Source organism: Boleophthalmus pectinirostris, unplaced genomic scaffold (assembly GCF_026225935.1).
Source record: "Boleophthalmus pectinirostris isolate CB_2022bp ecotype Guang Dong unplaced genomic scaffold, ASM2622593v1 HiC_scaffold_1, whole genome shotgun sequence".
In the NCBI taxonomy this organism is placed as follows: domain Eukaryota; kingdom Metazoa; phylum Chordata; class Actinopteri; order Gobiiformes; family Gobiidae; genus Boleophthalmus; species Boleophthalmus pectinirostris.
This window is the reverse complement of record NW_026570970.1, coordinates 18782514-18801736: the sequence shown is the minus strand read 5'-3', so window position 1 is coordinate 18801736 and position 19223 is coordinate 18782514. Positions and strand designations below refer to the sequence as shown.

The 19223-nt window shown below is 39.0% G+C and overlaps 4 protein-coding genes and 1 non-coding gene across 6 annotated transcripts; 2 read left to right on the top strand and 3 right to left on the bottom strand.

The window, feature by feature from the left end:
- Nucleotides 1–938: 938 nt before the first annotated feature.
- On the bottom strand, nt 939–10705 carry nxpe3 (neurexophilin and PC-esterase domain family, member 3). The gene is made up of 7 exons (XM_020939202.2): nt 10590–10705; nt 9454–9622; nt 8581–9057; nt 7142–7446; nt 4231–4301; nt 3932–4153; nt 939–1544 (listed from the first exon to the last, which is right to left on the bottom strand). Exons 2-7 carry the CDS (start codon nt 9601–9603, stop codon nt 982–984), a joined length of 1788 nt encoding a protein of 595 aa, XP_020794861.1. The 5' UTR covers nt 9604–9622; nt 10590–10705; the 3' UTR covers nt 939–981.
- Nucleotides 10706–11002: 297 nt separating this feature from the next.
- Nucleotides 11003–16124, bottom strand: cep97 (centrosomal protein 97). 2 transcript variants are annotated; one of them, XM_055150109.1, is made up of 12 exons: nt 16037–16080; nt 15810–15967; nt 15308–15450; nt 14614–14772; nt 14425–14526; nt 14234–14347; nt 13978–14144; nt 13675–13839; nt 13157–13317; nt 12459–13071; nt 12287–12362; nt 11021–12212 (listed from the first exon to the last, which is right to left on the bottom strand). In XM_055150109.1, the coding sequence occupies exons 2-12, from the start codon at nt 15844–15846 to the stop codon at nt 11730–11732; spliced, it is 2220 nt and encodes a 739-aa protein (XP_055006084.1). In that variant the 5' UTR covers nt 15847–15967; nt 16037–16080; the 3' UTR covers nt 11021–11729. The 2 variants fall into 2 exon arrangements, with proteins under 2 accessions (XP_055006090.1, XP_055006084.1); XM_055150115.1 differs by having other exon boundaries at nt 11003–12212; nt 14437–14526; nt 15810–16124.
- A 51-nt stretch (nt 16125–16175) lies between these two features.
- On the top strand, nt 16176–17779 carry rpl24 (ribosomal protein L24). The gene is given in 7 exon segments (XM_020939090.2): nt 16176–16180; nt 16307–16336; nt 16338–16380; nt 16655–16765; nt 17073–17209; nt 17428–17491; nt 17660–17779. Coding segments are annotated over 7 exon segments (471 nt in total). The 3' UTR covers nt 17741–17779.
- LOC129409039 (small nucleolar RNA SNORA23) lies at nt 16836–17018 on the top strand. The gene has a single exon (XR_008632240.1). It is a non-coding gene; the product is annotated as a small nucleolar RNA SNORA23 (small nucleolar RNA).
- A 115-nt stretch (nt 17780–17894) lies between the features above and the next one.
- On the bottom strand, nt 17895–19197 carry mpc2b (mitochondrial pyruvate carrier 2b). Its single transcript, XM_055150124.1, has 4 exons — nt 19063–19197; nt 18903–18987; nt 18626–18737; nt 17895–18553 (listed from the first exon to the last, which is right to left on the bottom strand). The coding sequence occupies exons 1-4, from the start codon at nt 19072–19074 to the stop codon at nt 18487–18489; spliced, it is 276 nt and encodes a 91-aa protein (XP_055006099.1). The 5' UTR covers nt 19075–19197; the 3' UTR covers nt 17895–18486.
- Between the last annotated feature and the right edge of the window lie 26 nt (nt 19198–19223).

Here is a 19223-nt window from a genome sequence, read left to right as displayed (position 1 = left end):
AAGTTACATAACTATAACAGTGATAGGAGCAATGCATATGAAATTTGCGTGTTCAGCAACAATATCGGCAGATCTGCGGTGCTCCTTCTCCTTCCTAGAGCTCTGTTGTTTCTCAAACACATTGCTCACATTGACTCCGTGTGAGCACGGGCTTTGTCCGATTCACGTTTTCTTTTCCTTGCATCCTTGGACAAAGGCTTCCGCTGTCTTTTAGGGTGTGCCATGGCTGACACATCACAAATAAACACCAGATACTTATACTTGCAGTGATCTGCGAATAGCACCTGTAAGGGGCGTGTCGCTAACTTGGGTACCTGTGTGTATTTTGAAGTGCTGTAAAGCAATGTGGCTTTCGCGAGAACAAAAACAGAGTCCTGAGAGCTGACCCCGGGTCGGTGGCAACGAAGTTACATGTCTGGTATTTCCGCCCAAAAACAGCTGGGGGTGACAGTGTACCCTTCAAACACGCCAAAATGTCATTATGTAACCATTAGAGGGACTTTGAAAGACATTAATTAAGGGAAAAATGTTACTTAGTTCTGCTTTAACTGCACATCCCCAAATATGACAAAAACATAGACTTCTCTTACAAGAGGCAGTGGGCAGCAGTCACCATACAGACTGAAGAGACACCTGCACCGACACGCACGCACGCACACACACATTTAACAAACTGCGCAAGTCTTGACTCTTACACACATGGACTTTAACTTCTGAAAGTTGTAACATCAGTTACTTTTTAACTTAATTCTTTCAATTTGATAGTTTGATACAAAACTTTCGATAAAAATAGTAGACAATGAGTGGTTAACAAATTTCTTTGAATTTTGCGAGACCAACTTCATCAATAAATACTCTACAACATTTTAGAATTTTAAAAATTTTAGAATTTTCAGCATGATTAACTGTATAATTTGTAATGTAAAAACAGTACTTCAAAGTGTTTTACAGTAAAATAGCAGTGTATTAAGACCATTAAGTCTATGTCATATGGCTTTTCTTTTCAGGGCAGATGTAAGACAAAAGCATGTTTATCATGTTTTTCACAATAGCAGGAGGAGGGTGGAGTGCATGAGGCAGTGGGTGAGCCTGTGTCATCTGCCAGGCATCGATCACGTGCACGTTCATACCCTTAAACATGGCTCTGAGCACTTGGTCCAGCTGCACAGAGAACCAGTCACTGTTGTACAGGCTCACCTCCTGGTCCAGTGCTTGAAGATTAGCAGTCCGGACTACCACCATCGTCCCAGGGGCCCGGTCCATAAGTCTGAGCACGGCCCCCCGGATGTGACGCAGACGCCTGATGTAGACCTCCACAGGGAACGTGCTAAAGTGCGCCCAGATACTCAAGACCACCACTGTGTTGGGGCCTCCCGAGAGCCCGTCCAGCTCGTTGGAAATGTACCGTAACTCACTGGACAACACTGTGGAGAAGCGGATGGGAGGGCCGTGACACCGATACTTCAGCAGAATGTTATGGTCACTGTCCACTGCCATGAAAGGTCCTACATTCTTAGGACTGTTGAGGTTGAACTCCTTTAAATCTAAACAACATCAAATGGATCCAAATCAAAATAAGTTATACATTATCAAAACTTAAAGGTGCAATGTGTAACTTTTCTGGTGGAGGGTCTGTCAAATGCTTTTCTGCATGGAGATGTTATTGCTTTGTCTGGAATGTTTCACAGTATTAAACATTTCTATCTTCAAGGAGACCAAACTACCAAGTTACAGGTCAGATCTGTGGAGACGCAAGAATGCCTGTTAGGGTGGTCCAGAAAAACATGTAAAAAAATAAAAGTTTTAAATTTCTCGATTTGAACCCAGCAAACATTGACCATAAATACAAAAGCAACAGGGTTAAAATTTCAGTGAAATCCAACATGATTTAGAGGTTGCACAAGCCTTTTTAAGTTTCAAGAATTCTCTCTCAAATAACAAAAGTGTGTCTGTTTGTCACACTGCTTTGTGTCTGATGAGTTGGCAGGATTACATACTCTACATTTTGCCACTTTTCATTAACTAATCCATTATATTCTTTCAATAAGCAATAATCTCTGCAACAGTCATACCAATTTAGCAGAGACAGAATAGTTGTCATATGAGATCAACACTGACAATCAGTTTACAGTCATGTATACTGTATAGCATGACTGCTGAAGACAAACTTTAGAAAAAGGCTATGAGGAAAGATTTGTCAGCTTAACATTGCTGATAGTGTTGGTAAGTAAATTTCTGTTTTCTATATACAAAACCTATGCAATAGTTTGTCAAATTTAATATGAACAGTGCTAATATTAATTAAACACTGACTGATTTTTTTAAAGTTTGTACTAAATTTAGTGGATTATTTTGCTGCTGTAGTAGCCTCTTTGGATGACTGGAATATTTCCAGATATGTCAAAGGTCTCTGCTTTGACACAACAGAAAGCAACACAGGCCGTTTCAATGGTGCTTGCATCCTCATCGAAAGGGCTATTGGACGAAATCTTCAACACTTTGCATGCCGCCACCATATCTTGGAAATTGTCCTGGACAAAGTTTTTCATGCACTGCATATAACAACCTCTTCTGGACCAGATATTGCCATATTTAAACGTTTTAAAGAGAAGTGATCTTCACTTGACACTGCCTCATTCTCTACAGCTGCTGAAATGCCAGATGTAACCCCTTTCAAAGATGAGATATTGCTGTTTGCAAAGGAACATCTTGAAAAAAAACAGCAAAGAGATGACTACAAAGAATTCTTAGAGCTTGCTGTTATCTTTCTTGGTGAATCTCCAGCAAGAGGAGTGCATATTCAGGCCCCTAGTACATAGTACATAGAGCACGCTGGATGGCAAAAGTTCTTTATCCAATTGTTAAGGAAGCAGGACTGACTGCATTCAAGCGACACCTTTGGTACTTGACTGAAGTAATGATGGGGCTTGCTTTCTTTGATCACAATGTCAACACACATCAAAAGGTACAGATGGTTAGGGACACGCAAGAAAGAGAGGGATCACCCCACGTTCCCCACCGTCTTGATGCAAATGGAAGCTATGAACAGAAGACTCTCAGCAATTTTGTGACAAAGAATACAAATGCATTCTTTACTATTCTTGGTCTGCCACAGTCATTTCTGCAAATGCCACCTGAAACATGGAAGGAAAATGAGGAGTTCACTTATGCAGAGAAGGTAGTCCGATCCCTGAAAGTTGTGAACGACACAGCAGAACGGGGAGTGAAGTTGATCCAGGACTTCAATGCTATATTAACCAAATCAGAAGAACAGAAACAATTCCTACTACAGCTGGTTCAAAATCACAGAAAAAGCTACCCTGACTCAAAGAAAGACACAGTTGTCAAAGGTCTTGCCACTTCTTCAAGTGAGCAGGCAGTTTGAACTGACTTGGTTATCGGGTTAGTCATTTTCATCAAATGATATTTTTTTTATATAAGTTTCATTATATTATGTTACAACATGTGCTTTATGCATATATATTATATAAATATATATATTAAACCTATAGCATATAAGGAATAAATACTTTGAAAATTGATATTTCTGCTGATTTATACTATTTGGCTAATAAAGAGAGATAAAAAGGTGATTTTTCTATGGTGTTGTGCAACCTCTAAATGTCATTTAATGTAGCTCAAATTTTTATTTGTTAACTTTAACTGGTAGTAGGCCAAAATGCACGGTTCAAATTAGAAGAAAAAAGAAAAAAGTTTTTTTGGGTCACCCTAATGCCTGTTTTTCAAGCTATTTTGGAGTTATAAAACCACCTGTAACTTAATAAATGTAAAGTAGAGCTGTTGTCACATGTCACACAGTTGAACATTCCAGGCAGAGTAATGACATATTATCCAAACAAACAAGCAGGTGGTGGACCCCCAACCAAAAAGTTACATAGTGCACTTTTAAAATTTGTAATAATAATGTTACCTGGTACTAAAGCAATTAGGTATTCAAAATACTGGCGTACTGTTGAGTCCCCGTACAAGTAGATCATTTTGTTCGTCAGACACTGAGTGGCGACGGTGGAATCATTGAATTCTCTTATTTTAAACCCATTTAGTGGCTTCCAGTTGTCGTCATAGTAATAACCAGAAGGGCCTGTTGTTGTTGGCTCTGGATTTAGAGTGTCACTTTCAATCACAGTTTTGTCTGTAACAAAGATGTGAAAGTGTTATAGTAAGCATTTTAGCATAAATTGGGAAATGAAACTATATCAGCTGCTGTACCTTTGAGTGGAGGCAGGACATTGATTTTGTCTGGGCCTGAAGCATGAATGTGAACTTTGAGATTAACTCCACTAAAACAGAAGTATTAAACATGAATTAATATCCAGTGTTGGGGAGTAATGGATTACATGTACCGGAGTTACGTAATCAGAGTACAAATTATAAGTAACTATATTCAGTTACAGTTACTGTTTCAGTGAGTGGTAACTGGATTACAGTTACTTTGTTCAAATAAATGGATTACATGGCGGTATTTTTCTGTTTTCACATTTTGGGCTAAATCCCCCCCTTTTTTTTTTTTTTCTTTTTTCCCGTAATTCCACTCATTGCCGGAAACTAAACCAGGTCTAAACTAGATCTAAACCAGGTCTGAACCAGGACTAAACGAGGACTAAAACCAGGTCTCAACTAGATCTAACGCAGGTCTAAACCAGGACTAAAACCAGGTCTAAACTAGATCTAAACCAGGTCTAAAACCAGGACTAAACCAGGACTAAAACAGGATTTAACAGGACTAAACCATGCTTCACGGATGTGTCTCCTCCTCTTCTATCAATAATATTTTTAATACGGTTAAGTAAAGACTGGGCTTTTATTGTCTTTTAGCAGACAAAACATCTTATGTTACAATATCCTAGTCTTTGCTACTCTACAGCAAATCAAGTAATCCAGAGTATTCAGATTACATTACTCACCTTAAATAACTTAATGGGTTCTGTTACAAACTACATTTTGGGGTATGTAATCTGTAATCTGTAGGGGAATACATTTTAAAAGTAACCTTCCCAACAACGTTACTATCTGAACATCAGATACAGTCGTAGACAAAATTGTTGGTACCCCTGTGGTAATGAAAGAAAAATCTACAATTTTCACTGAAATAACTTGAAAATAAGAAAAGCAGTAATAATGCTTTTGAATTGTTGTTCAACAGAATTATTTAAAAAAACTAACTAATGAAACTGACCTGGACAAAAGTAATGGTACCCCTAGAGTAAGTAAGATTGTAAATAATTGGATAATAGGGACATGTTAAACTTAGGTGTGTCCTCTAATTGGCCTCACAGGTGTCTTCAAACTTGTTCTCAGTCAGTCTGCGTGTTTAAAGGGGGACATGTTGTCATTGTGCTGTTTGGAGACATGATGGAGACAACACTGAACAAGGACCAGAGAAAGAAGAAGAGAACTGTGTCAGGAAACTAGAAAGAAAATGATAGATAAGCAGGTTAAAGATAAAGGCCATAAGACCATCTCCAATCAGCTTGATGTTCCTGTGATTACAGCTGCACGTTATTCAGAAGTTTCAGAAACCAACCTCCCTGGATGTGGCTGCAAGAAGAAAATTAACGACAAATTGAAGAGATGGATCATATGAATGGTAACCAAAGAGCTCAAAACAACCTCCAAACAAATTAAATGTGAACTTGAAGAGCAAGGTACATCAGTGTAAGATCGCACCATCAGTCACTGTTTGAGCCAAAGTGGACTTCATGTGAGGACACCACTGCTGAGCTTCTGGGAGAATGTGTGTTGGACAGATGAGACAAAACTAGAGCTCTTTGGCAAGACAAATCAGCTCTATGTTCACAGAAAAAATAAACAAAAATAAAGCACACCAAGAAAAGAACACTGTCCCTACTGTGAAGCCTGGAAGAGGCTTATGTTCTGGGGCTGTTTTGCTGCATCCGGCACAGGGTGTCTTGAATCTGTGCAAAATACAACAGAATCTCAAAACTATCAAGGTATTTTAGAACGAAATGTGGCGCCTAGTGTCAGAAAGCTTGGTGTCAGTCATAGGTCATGGGTCTTCCAACAGGATAATGACCCAAAACACACAAGAACGGCTAAGAACAAAACATTGGACTGTTCTGCAGTGGTCTGTAAGCCCAGATCTCAGTTTTATTGAACATCTGTGAAAGAAGCTGAAAGATGCAGTCTGGAGAAGGCATCCTTCAAATCTGAGACAACTAGAGCAGTTGACTCAGAAATGGGTCAAAATAATCAGTGCAGAAGTCTCATTGACAGTTACAGAAAACGTTTGATTGCAGAGTTTGCCTCAAAAGGCTGTGCAACAAAACTTTAAGTTAAGGGTACCATCATTTTTGTCCAGGCCAGTTTAATTATTTTGTTTTTCTAATAATTTTATTGAACCACAGGTGAAAAACAATGTTTGATTTTGTTGGACAATTTTCAGTATTTTATTATTATTTTTTTTATTATTGCTTTTCTCAATTTCAAGTTATTTCAGTGATTACTGTTGATTTTTCTTTCATTGCCTTCCTGTTTATTATGGTGCTATTTTGAGCACATCTTACTTTTTAAAATATAGAATGTTATGTCTGTCATGAATAGTTCACTCCTATGGCATCAGTGCTATTTTTTTCATTACTCAAAGGCATCTGAAAAACATTAACAGCAGTTATCCCTCTCCCAATACTATCACCATCTTTCTTCATATGATTATTTTTGGCTTTATACCACCAACCCAAAACAGTTTGAATTGTGTTTTGTTTCATTCGCAAATGTTTAACACACAGATCCAGCATATTTAGACTGAATTCACACCTTCCATACACCTTCACTAGAATCATTTGGATAGTTTCAACCTTGGAATTGCCAGTCTTTACTGAACTAAAGCTAAATGGTAGCTGATAACTTGAAACCTACCGCTTCATGACATGACATCACAAGGTAGAACAGAGAATTTTGAGCTCTGTAGGAGATATATAGACAGCCTTATAATGCAGGATTACTTAAACATGTGTGAATGAAACAAAACACAACTCCAGGTATGCCTTTGATGAGGTAACAGCATCTCATCCTAAAAGCTCACAAGATTCAATTTTGCATGATACAGGACCTTTAAAATATAAACTTTAAGTGATCAGACATAAACCAAATCTTTACAGACCTCTGGAATAGCAGTGCCTCATTATTAGTGATGATATGCTTCACGTAGCCCCCCTTGGCATGGTTGACGCGGGAGTCACAGTTGAGCATTTTGGGCTTGTAGCAGTACCAGGGCTCTCCAGTGTGTAGGTCAGTGTAGTTACACAGAGGCTGCTGGTCAGGGGGCAGGCACAGGTTGCACAAAGTGGTCTCAGACAGAAATCCAAGGCGAAATAAGCTTTTAAAAAACACTCTGTCAGAACGCTCCTCTCTTAGTCGCTTCAGCACGGAAATGGCCTCACTCGGATGGACCAGTGTTACTTCAACCTGCACATAGACATAGGACCATAAAATATTTAGAAATTTGGTGTCTCCATCATGGACACTCACCCACTGCATCAAACTGTAGAGGGACAGATAATACTCCCTACAACTGTACAACAACTCACCCTTATGTAACAGATAATACTCCCTACAACTGTACAACAACACTCCCTTATGGAACAGATAATATTCCCTACAACTGTACAATAACTCACTGTTATGGAACAGATAATACTTCCTTCAACTGTACAACAACTCACTCTTATGTAACAGATAATACTCCTTACAATTGTACGGACCTCTTGTATATAGCTGAGATATATATTTTTACTTATTTTCTTATGTTTACTTGTATGTACATAATACATTTACATAATTATGCCTTATTTGACACAAGTCTCTTATTTATATTTTTATTTCTACTTATTTAGAATTTATTATTACCATTTATATTTTTTACTCTTTGTTATTAGAATATATTGTGATGCGTGAGCTACTGTGCCCAAGTAATTTCCCTTGTGGATCAATACACTTTGTCTAAGTGTAAGCTGCTGACAGTTTAAAAATATTATGGATATGAATCATGATAATTTGAATATTATGAATAGGTTCCATATTTAAGTGGAGTTAATATGACTGACTGAGATTCAGGAGCAGGAACAGGACCACGCCTCCCCCTCCTCCTCTCCAGCCAACCACACCTACAGTTACCCAGAAGCCCTATTTATACAGGCCTGTCCAGACAACACCATCTGTCTCCGCTCTCTCGACCCCCTCTCTGCCACCCCGTATCGCTCCTTCTGCCTGAATACATCATCTACAAGGGGAACGGGGGTCCTGAATCGATTGGGTTGACCACCATTCAGAGTCTCCTGCCATCACATCTATCCATCGTCAATAAATATCTTTATCATATTACATTGTTGTGGCGTGGTCCTTGCTAGTGAAAAAACTGCTATAGTGTTGTACTTTGTTGGTGAAAGTGAAAATATCTTATATAGAAAAAAACATTAAGCACATTCTGGTGATTTATGGCAATTATCTTTGTTGGCGATACATGATAATGTCCCACGAATGATTATTGTCTACCATTATTATCATGATAAATAATATTATTGTTTATTGACCCATCCCTACCTGCGCAGTGCCAGTCCAGAGGAGTGAAAACAGGGCTGAATAAAAACCATTCTTGTGGTCCAACACTGTTCCCGTTACTGCTGCTCCAAGCTCTGGAGAGTGAAGTCTAGCCAAAATAAAATCTCCCCCGTAGTGCTTGGGTTGTCCCTGGAAGTCATACACTTGGACCAGGATCTCCAGCTGGTCCCCCACATGCCACTCCCGTCCTGTTTTAGGGGGCAGTATGGCAAAGAGGCTCTGGACAGGGTCAGTGGTGAAACGCAGAGAGAAGGACCCAGGCTGATGGGAGTGCTCAGGCCAGGAGATAGAGTTCAGAAGATAGTGCTCTTCCAGCTCATCTTCAGGGGACGGCCTCTGCCCCAGGTGGGAGCAGAAGGTGCGGTTGTGATAGAATGTGGTCAAAGACTCTGGGTTGAAAGATGTCTGGATTCGGCTCTGCAGCTGATAGAGAGCGGAGATGGTGTGGCAGTTCCAGTTCTAAAACAACAAAGGATTCATCTGTGACTGTGGTTAATTGAATAAATAAATAAATAAATACACACTTTTTTCAGGTGACTGGGACCCACTTTCATATAGCAAGAATTATAACCATTTTGAAGGTATTAGCTGGCTTCATACTCTAATATTCCACTATACTTATCCAGAACTACTTATTGACAATAATTTTACCTGCCTCATTAAACACCACAGACCAACTTGTATGTAAGATGTAAAACCCAGCAGTTTCCATGTACAGTAGAACTATGTTATGAGGAGGACTGGCTCAGTTCAAGAAACAGTTGTTGCCACAAGCACAGGAACTATCAAATAGTTACTATTTTTATCCTCAATCTGTTAAACAAAATTAGCAACTCTAACTCTGTTACAACTCACCTCGACAGTATGAATGTTACGGAGTAGAAAAATTAGACCAGACAGCGCTATGAACAGGAAGATGAGTGCATATTTTGACAGATTGCGACACATGGTGACTTCTCTTTGGCCATGATTGAGCCCCATTGCACCCCCAGTTTCCGTGTCCATTAGTAAGCAGGGCAGAACACTGAAAACACATGCAGTGAATTAATAAATACATTCTGTTTGCAGAATCATTGATGACTGAACAGCCACGTGTTCAAAGGTCAAGGCACTTATCTAACTTTAATGTACCAGAGCTTGTGACAGTAGGATATTATAATCAGAGCTGGGCAGTAGTTACAAAGTAAAGGATTAATGTAATCAGAATATATATATTTTTTAGTAATGCAGAAATGTAACTAGTTACATTTGAAAATTGAGTAATTAGATTAAAGTTACTTTTTCCCTGCCAAAATGCATGTTACCCATTAGAACAGTAAAAAGATAAACAGAGAAATTTTAAATTAGACTGAAGAATTCATGCTTTTTATAAATTGGTTCCTGACCTGTATGTTTCCTTTATTTCAAAGTAACTGATAGTAATCAGTAATTTAATTAAGACCACTTTCGAAATAAAGTATTCAGACTAAGAAAGAAGGTGAAGGTGTTTTCCGGTTATGTCTTAGCAGTTTATCTCGTGGTCCACGGCGCTTACATGAACTTCTAGCGTTATTTTGGCTAAAGGATGGTCATAATGCATGCTCATAATGCATGCTCATAATGCATGGTCATAATGCATGGTCATAATGCATGCTCATAATGCATGTCAGAAAAAAAGGCGGATTTCCATGAAAACGGTCATTTTTTCACGTTCATGTGATTGTGTTTTCAAGCATCTGGCTTTTATCAAACAGTGAACCAGGGTGACATTACCAGTAAATGCAGGATTTCTACACATTATTTGCTTTATTTGAAGAAGCGATCGCATGCTCATCTCTAAACGCGATTAACCTGTAAATCTGTGTAAATCTGCCGTATCGTGCCATCATCTGCAAGACTCGAGAGGATGATGCTATGCTGCTGTAAGCACAGTAGTAGGATCGAATGGGGGAGGGTCGCTCAAAATATATATTTAAAAAAGCCTTTTACGAGAAACATAATGATCTACTTACCCCCGTTACACTAAGATATAAGTGTAACACCAACTCGTAGGAATGGGAAATAAGGATGATGTGGCAACATCTTCACTGGACATGGAGGAATAACACAATGATATAGCGTCACACACAGCCGCCCTGCAGACCATCAATTTAAGCACCCCCTAGTGGACAGCAATGGGTAGGATAAGGGATAACCCGCACAGACGGGTGAAGACCTCAAAACTACTACTGGTAGTAGAGGATTAGTACCATTCTCAGCTTTCGTGATCAGTGACCAAAGCTGAAAATGGTTTATTTCATACTCCCATATGAAGGCCCTAAGTCAGTTTTCCTATCAGTTACATTTTAAAAGGCACATAGTAATGAAATAATTTAACATCTCTGGAAGCGCACAGCCAATTATTATTGGCTATGCAAAAAGACAAAAAAGACAGAATGTAATTTAAACCTTTAATATTAATTATGCCTGTACCCTATGTGAACTACAGTGTACTCAGCTCAGCAGCAATTCAAACATTGTTTTATTTTCTTAAGCAAATAAATATGTACATATATTGAAATGAATTATATAGTAACTAAAAAATTAGGGATGGGCATGATCGATAATTGATCATTAAGAAATTCATCGATTACGTTCATTTTAATCGACAAACCGAATGTAGGTTGATGTGCGTAGCGTGACCAAACAGGGGTCCGTACATGTAGCTCTCTGCACTCAGAAGGAGCGAGCAAACACAGTCGGTCAGTCTGCAACGCAAATGTGTATTTAACGATGACTTGTACAAGAAATTCCACGCTTTCCGTTGCGTTCGGGACAAGTGTGAGTCCATGTGCACAGTGTACAAAGCAGCACATATGTTTCGGTGTCCAGTGGGAAAAAGTTTTACCAGGTGGGAGTCGCGCGATGACGAGGACCCACGTCCCACCCCCCGTACGGTGTCCGATCGTTAATTCTTCCGACGATCGATTAAGAAAATTTCATCGAATGCCCATCCCTATAAAAAATAAATACTACATTAAACTGAGCTTGCTTAAATTGGCTTTTGCTATCCACGCAAAACATTTAGGTATTTTAAGTGCACTGTTATTTGAGATCTGGGTCAGCAATCGTCGGAACATCTTGTGTTGGAGTAACGGTGACTTCATCCAGTCCTATTTAAGAATCCCTTCTGTGCATGCAGTTTTTTCCTCCTCTGGTTGGTCTTTCTCAGTTACTTTTGTATTGTGAGACAGAGGTGACGATGATTGAGGCGTTTCAGACCTGTCACTGAGCACCTCCTCTGCCTCTTCTTCTCTCTGCTGAACTGAAGACAGATACTGCTCCAAGAGGCTGCAGTCTGGGCTGTCATCTCCTGCATTTGTACAAACTAAACCAGGACTCAAAGCTCGCACAGTTTTCAGAGAGTCTGTGGTGCCACTACTCAAGAAGCTGTCCTCTGGAGCAGCCTGTGGTCCATTACTTGTTGACTGAAATCCAGAGTCTGGGAAGGACACATCAGTGCTGGGAGGGTTTTTAGTGCTAGAAGCGACAGGTGTAGCAGATTCACAGGGTCTCAGAAGTGGGCTCTGGTTTATCTGAGTAATGCTAGCAAGCTGGTGTTCCACAGACCGCTTCCACTCCTGCATAGACTGAAGCTATGGGGGAAAAAAAGCATTTAATCAAGAGTAGGCAGCCGTTTTACAATAATTGAAAATGAAAAATGACATACTTCTTTCCACAAAAACTTCACAGTTTCTTCCTGTACCATCCTTTGTAGTTTTTCATCTTCATACTGCTGTTGCAATCTGCAAAACATTAAAATGTTAGTGTATGGTAATTTTGTAGTTCACTTTAAAAGATTATTATAATGAAAGTAGAGTCAAAATGCTGGCAAATGTTACCCGTCTAATTTCTCTGAAAGAAACAGGATATGGTCTTGCAGCCGCCTCAGTCGAATTTCATTTCGCACTTCTTTGGCTTTCAGGTTTGAAAAACGTGTGAACTGGCCCCTCCACCAAGACTGTATTTTAATAGCAGCCTTCACAGCCTCCACTGAATCAGAGTGGAGTTTGTGTTCTTCTGCATGTTCACCTGCATCAACCCTTAGACATTTCTCATAAGAAGGTTTTGCCATAATTTGTGGAAAGTCATTGTTATTAGAATTGCTTTTAAGAAGAGCAGTAGTTGCACTAGCCTCTTGGTTTGTGGTCAAAGGAGAGGGATGCTCTCTCTTCGAGTTGTTTCTTTTGGGCTCAGAGATTTTCGGAGCCAGAGAGTCAGGTTCAAATGTTTCTGTTTCATCCTCACTGTCAGAGGGACCAGTGTGGAGTTCAAGTTCACATTTGAATGGGATAAACGTGGACTCAGATGATAGCATACTACTGTTGAGTTTGTCCTCATCTGGTTGCACATCTTCCAAATAGACTGGCTCATCAAGTCTTGGGTTGCGATTCACGGGTAGGGACGCATGGGCAGCATCACAGCTCACCCAGGTATTAATCTGCAACACTGGCTCTAAAGAGGGTTTAAAGGGAGAGAAGAAAATCACAAAGGCCCTGAACACATAAAACCCTGAGGCATAAACTTAATTGTTACATACTGGTCTCTTGGGGTGGGTTGACAGTAGATGCTGTGTTCATCAACTCTCTGGTTCCCTCTTGTGACAGAGATGTACTGTGCTTGTCCACGTCCAATTGTGTGGGACGAGGAGGGCTGGGACAACCTACACGACTTTCCTCCAAGAGCTGCTTTTGGTGCAGTCTGAGGGGAAAACAAGAAGGTGATGACTATAAGTTTATAAAAAGTGAAATAAAAAAAAAATGTTTGGAACAATCCGTGTAAATCCGTGTATCATTCGTTCATTTGTTTTTCAATATAAAACCAAAGATAAGAAAATGAAAAACAACGGTTTTCTTCATTATTTGTCTCCAAAACCAAAATGAAAAAAATGGATAACGATTAGTTTTTTCAGTTTTCGATTTTGCGTTTAAATGAATAATAGAAAAAAACGGATAACGTCCATTTTCCGTTTACGTGACATCCGTGACTGCAATGCCGATTCTTATTTTTGGTTTTATATTGAAAAACTAATAAACGAATGATACACGGATTTGGAACCTTTGCTTCCTCAAGATCTTCTCCAGCTTTGCATCTTCTGCTGTTTCCAGAGCTGGTGAGGAGGTCAGAGGACATACAGTGACCAAGTACTGAACCAACTGAACATGTTGTCCTGGTCGAAAAGAGCGACCTTTGCCTTGACTGTACAGCCACTCTGCTTTCAGGCTAAAATAAAATAGCAGATAGTAGTAAGTAAAAAAAAAAGAAGTAAAATAGTAAATAATAATAATAATAATAATAATGATAATAATAGAAAACACATGCATGTCTGTGTATTTTCAGTCAAAAAACACACACGCATACCCTTCCTTCTGGGACACTACATAACCATCTAGAACTTTTAGGTTCAGACACCAGCTCATGATGTATGGCCTGTAGTCAAACCCTGGCAGTGAAGGAGTGGCCATAACACAAGGGTTGCTCATGATAGACAGCTGCTCCAGGTCTTGAAGAGGTGCTAGATATGACACCTAAAAGTAAACACAATATGTCTCTAAAGTCAGTCCTACTCCTACATGCCACAAACAAGGAAATAATATCCACAGTGAATATGTTGTACCTCATTGAGATCTCTGATTTCATTTTCCGCAAGGGAGAGAATAGATAAATGAACAGGTAGGTGTGCAGGAACTGTACGGAGCGTTGTAATGCTGTTTCCATGGAGTAACAATGTCTACAGTAAAAAAAAAAGAAGAAAAAAATCAAGTGAATACATTTTACAGCTGAAACATACTATACTAGTGCATTTACCTTTAACTCAACTAGTTTGGTCAAGTCTCCAATAACTGATATGTTATTATCAGAGAGGTCCAGATGTTGAAGTGAAACACAGTTGTTCAGTTGCTCAATGACCTTAAATGGTAAAAATGAAAAATATGCATGTTTAGATGTGACATATAAATGTTAAACAACAATATAAGGCTTTATATATGCAAGTACCTTAATGTTGTTACCCGATAGGTTAAGCCATTTCAAATAAGGCATATCTCTTAGTCCTTCAATATAGCCAATACTGTTATTAGGAAGGTTCAGGACTCTGAGTTCAGTTAACCGAGACACACCCATCATCCTCACCAAGCGATTACTGGCTACAGATAGCTGAAGGAAAATAGTAGAAATATATTACACAACTTGAAAATGTGATAGTCTCTAACATTAGACGAGGCAAAATTGACTCTTGTGAGCTTTAAGTCAAGTTATAATGCTTTTGCCACCTCAAGAACACACCTAGAGTTGTGTTTTGTTTAATTCACACATTTTGGGTAACCCTGCATCTACATCTCCCAAGCTCAAAATGGTCTGGTCCACCTTGTGATGTCGTGAAGCGGTAGTTTTCAAGCTACTTTTTACCTTTTGTTCAGCAGAGATTGGCAATTCTAAGTCTTAAATTATCCAAGTGATTCTAATGAAGATGTATGGAGTTAAAAACACAGTGGACCTTCTGCATTACCACATGACATCACAAGGTGGAACAGAGTGTTTTCTGTTTGAGAGAAGAACTAAACATGCAGGATTTGTGTGTGAATGAAACAAAACACAACTCCAGGTATTTTTGTGATGAAGCAACAGCATTATAACATAGATCAGAAAACAGCATAATATTTTAAAGACCTTTAAACAACAACTTAACTACCTGCTGGATGCCCGGATTTCTTTCCATATAATCCAACTTCATGATTTGATTGCGGTCAAGAATGAGAGTGTGGGTGTCCTCCGAGCATGTGAAATTAGGATCCAGCTTCTGCAAACTCTGGTCTGAAAGATCCAACACAAGTCCTGGAAAGGTGACGAAGAAAAAAATAACTGAAATAGTGTACTTTGATTCAACATCTTGATAATCAAATGTTATGATGGTTTAGTTTATTAAAAGTAAAAGAGGTGAGGGTTGCAGCAAATACTCCTCATGCATTAGATTAAGTTTCACAACGTAATCTTTTGTCTGTAAATATATATACAAAATCAAAAACTAAAAGGATGACTGAGTATGTAAGTATGGTAAAAGCTAGAATGTCAGTGATCACCCAAAAGAACAGAAGATGCTAACTTAACGTTCAGACACAGTTCACAAAGAAATCTACAAATACAAGTAAAATCAACCAAAAAAGGGCATAAGACAATGTAAACGCAGCCCCTACCGGTTTTTGAATCACACTGTAAATCCGAAACACCCATCCTTTCACCGTAATAATAGTTAGCAAACTCCACTAGCTGCAGAGATGGTCTTTAGTTGTGTTGTGATGGGAAGACGCACAGCAGCCGCCAGATTTGGGTTGATTATGGGAAATGTAGTTTTCTGAGTTAAGAGAAAATTATTGTCGTTGAGTGTCAATCTGACTACTATCAAAACTTTATTTATATGTACATTTGCAATACAAAACACCAGCATACACCAGTTTAACTGTTGTAGCGAGCTATGTTGGATATAAATATTGTCAGTAGTCTGTTCTTCCGTTTCCGTTGTTGCTGTCGTCCTTTCCGGTTGTTGCCCTCTCGTAGCCATCATGAAGTAAGTGTACGGAATATTAGCTAAAGCCATCTATGAGTTTTAAACAAACGTACACTGGTGTTGAATATGTTAAAAGAATGTACATAAACGATTCTTTTGATAACGTGAACCATTTATTGTTTTTAGGGTCGAGTTGTGCAGTTTTAGCGGGTACAAAATACCCGGGCCATGGCCGCCGATACGCCAGGATAGACGGGAAGGTAAAGCCTGACACCGGCTCGTCTGGTGTGCCTATTCACTGCCTATGTTTTTTTAACGTCAACACAAGACTGGCGTTAAATTAAATATAACTAATTCTGTATTAAAATCTGTTGTGAAAAGTCGCTGTTGACAAATAAGCACCCAGTATTCTTAAGAGTTGGTTAGCATTAGCATCACAATTCATTTGGCATGTTACTAGCGGTGTGTTTTAACCTTCTGCAAAATCTCTTGTTTACTACTTGTTATAATGGTAGTATGAATGTTTATTTTCAGGTGTTCCAGTTCTTGAACGCCAAATGTGAATCCGCTTTCCTGGCTAAAAGGAATCCACGACAGATCAATTGGACTGTGCTGTACAGACGCAAGCATAAGAAGGGCCAGTCAGTAAGTAACATTTGTTGTACAATTCGACCAGGATTAAAGCTGTTTTGATTTAATGTATAGTAAGGCTGCGGGTGAACGGGGTGCATGGTGGTGGTCCTTGTCATGTGTTGCTGTGAGTCTGTGTTTTGCAGACTCTGCAGTAGCACTCACTCCACACCTGCAGCCACAGAGCACCCAGGAGATCATAGTACTGGCCTTTGACTGTCTTCAGTGACTTATTCCCATTGGCTGGCCTCCAAACTCTCCAACAGTTTGTCATTTTCACCAAGAAGTTATAATTTTACACTCGCTGATTCTTGATTAACAGGAAGAAGTGGCGAAAAAGCGTACCCGCCGCGCAGTCAAGTTCCAGAGGGCCATCACTGGTGCCTCCCTGGCTGAGATTATGGCCAAGAGGAACCAGAAACCTGAGGTCCGCAAAGCCCAGAGGGAGCAGGCCATCAGGTAAACCCACAAAGTTTGACAATTTTAACTTGAATTCATATTGCTTAATATTTAGATCTTGCACAATCTGTAATAAAATATCCCATGTGTTACATAGTATATCTAAAATGTAATTAAAAAGCTTAGAAATCTCCTTTTGTTTTAAAAGCTGCTGTGGTTTTCATGTTCAACCCACCTCAAAAATGTTAAACCCTAATGTCTTTTGTCCCCTTTTGTAGAGCCGCTAAGGAGGCAAAGAAGGCAAAGCAGGCAGCCAAGAAGCCTGCTGCCCCTAGTGCAAAGGTAAGAATTTAACATTGAGGAAAAAAATATTTGGTTACGAGTGACTGCAAACAAAATGACTTGTGGGATTCATTCATGTAAATGCAACTAACTGTACTCAGTGTTTGTCCTGTTACTTTTTGTTTTAAGTGTACGAAAACTTTTTTTTTTTTTTTTAACCACCTCTAGACCTCTGCAAAGACTGCACAGAAACCCAAGATCGCCAAGCCCATGAAGGTCAACGCACCTCGTGTTGGTGGAAAACGCTGAACCTTCTATTGGTTGTTAATAAACTTTTGTGGTTTATCACATTGGTGTTCGTAATGGATGCTTGGGAGGGTTGTGAAAAATAAATGGGAAGTGACTTATTAGTGAATGTAATATACAGTGCACATGCCTTGAGTTGTAAGAACTAACACCGCAACAGGTTTTGTTTTTTATTAGCATCGCATAGCCTTTCAGTAGCCACTGCTGGTTAATTCATGTCATTTAGTCACAATAACTCATCAGTGAAAATGTCAATTAAGGCTCACAAAATACTTGCCTACTTCATATTTAAAATTATCTGAATTTTACAATTTTTCCCATAAATTAATATAAAGCTGTTAATGGTTTGGGTTTTATGAACAGTTAAAGCATAAAATTATGTGTAATGAGGTAAAAATTAAAAATGACACTAATAATTTAATGGAAAACATTCACAACCTATTCAAGGTATTTACTGCTACAGAAGGATGAAGGCAAAATCTTCCCAAACTGTTCAAGATGAAAATGTACAATCAAACACTTGTATAAAACAAGTCCTTGTGCGCTAATGATGACAAATCTGTTGACGATTAAAATGTCCCTTTTATTTCACCCTGAGGAAACTCAAACCTGTACATTTCCATCAGGGAAAAGAGGCGCAGTATGGTGAAACACGATTATGGCATGGATGTTAGAGATGTGAATGTAGAAGTATTGAAAAGAGAGGGCAGATTAAGTGCCCACTGTATAATCTCCAGAGTTGGTTGCATTTAGGACTCTCCAGCTGCATTTGCTTCTGCTGCCTTTGCTTCTTCTGCCTTCTTATCTTGTTTGTAACTGAAACAGAGAAATAGATACATTTACAGACCGCTTAAAAACAATTAGTACTAGATCACATTCAATACAGACCTCCAAATCCTGTAAAGCTGGGAAGCGCCTGCACTGCCAACAAAAAAGTTGACTGCGAAGAGATTCCAGTTTTTGGGAATAATCACCAAAGAATATCTGGACCAGATCAACCCTGAGCAGAAGAGAAACAGAGCACAGATCATGCACACATGCATGTTTTGGGTAAATAGTAACTACTGATAGCAATTTGTTTGACAAAAATATTGCAAAACATAATGTATGACGTTAACGACATGACTTTTGGCACACATTTCAACATTTAGTCAGACCACCTTACCTGTGGCTGTGAGTACGGCTGATTGAGAAGTGCTTAATTTATCTGCTGGTCTTGTCATATCGGCCAAACCAGCAAGAACTAAACCCTGAATAAAATGAAGACAGAAGACTTTAACATAATCAGTTCACAGATGGCCTCAGCACTCTGCAGCAAAACTTACCCATTTAAACATCGGGGCCCAGAAGAAGACTGTTTTTGGACCTTAAAAAGAAAAAGGGGGTTAATTTACAAACTGTTATGAATTATTAATACATAGCTTAAGTATTTTTGTAATAGTCAGCAGTAGATATGTGAGCTGCTACGAATATTACTAACAACAAA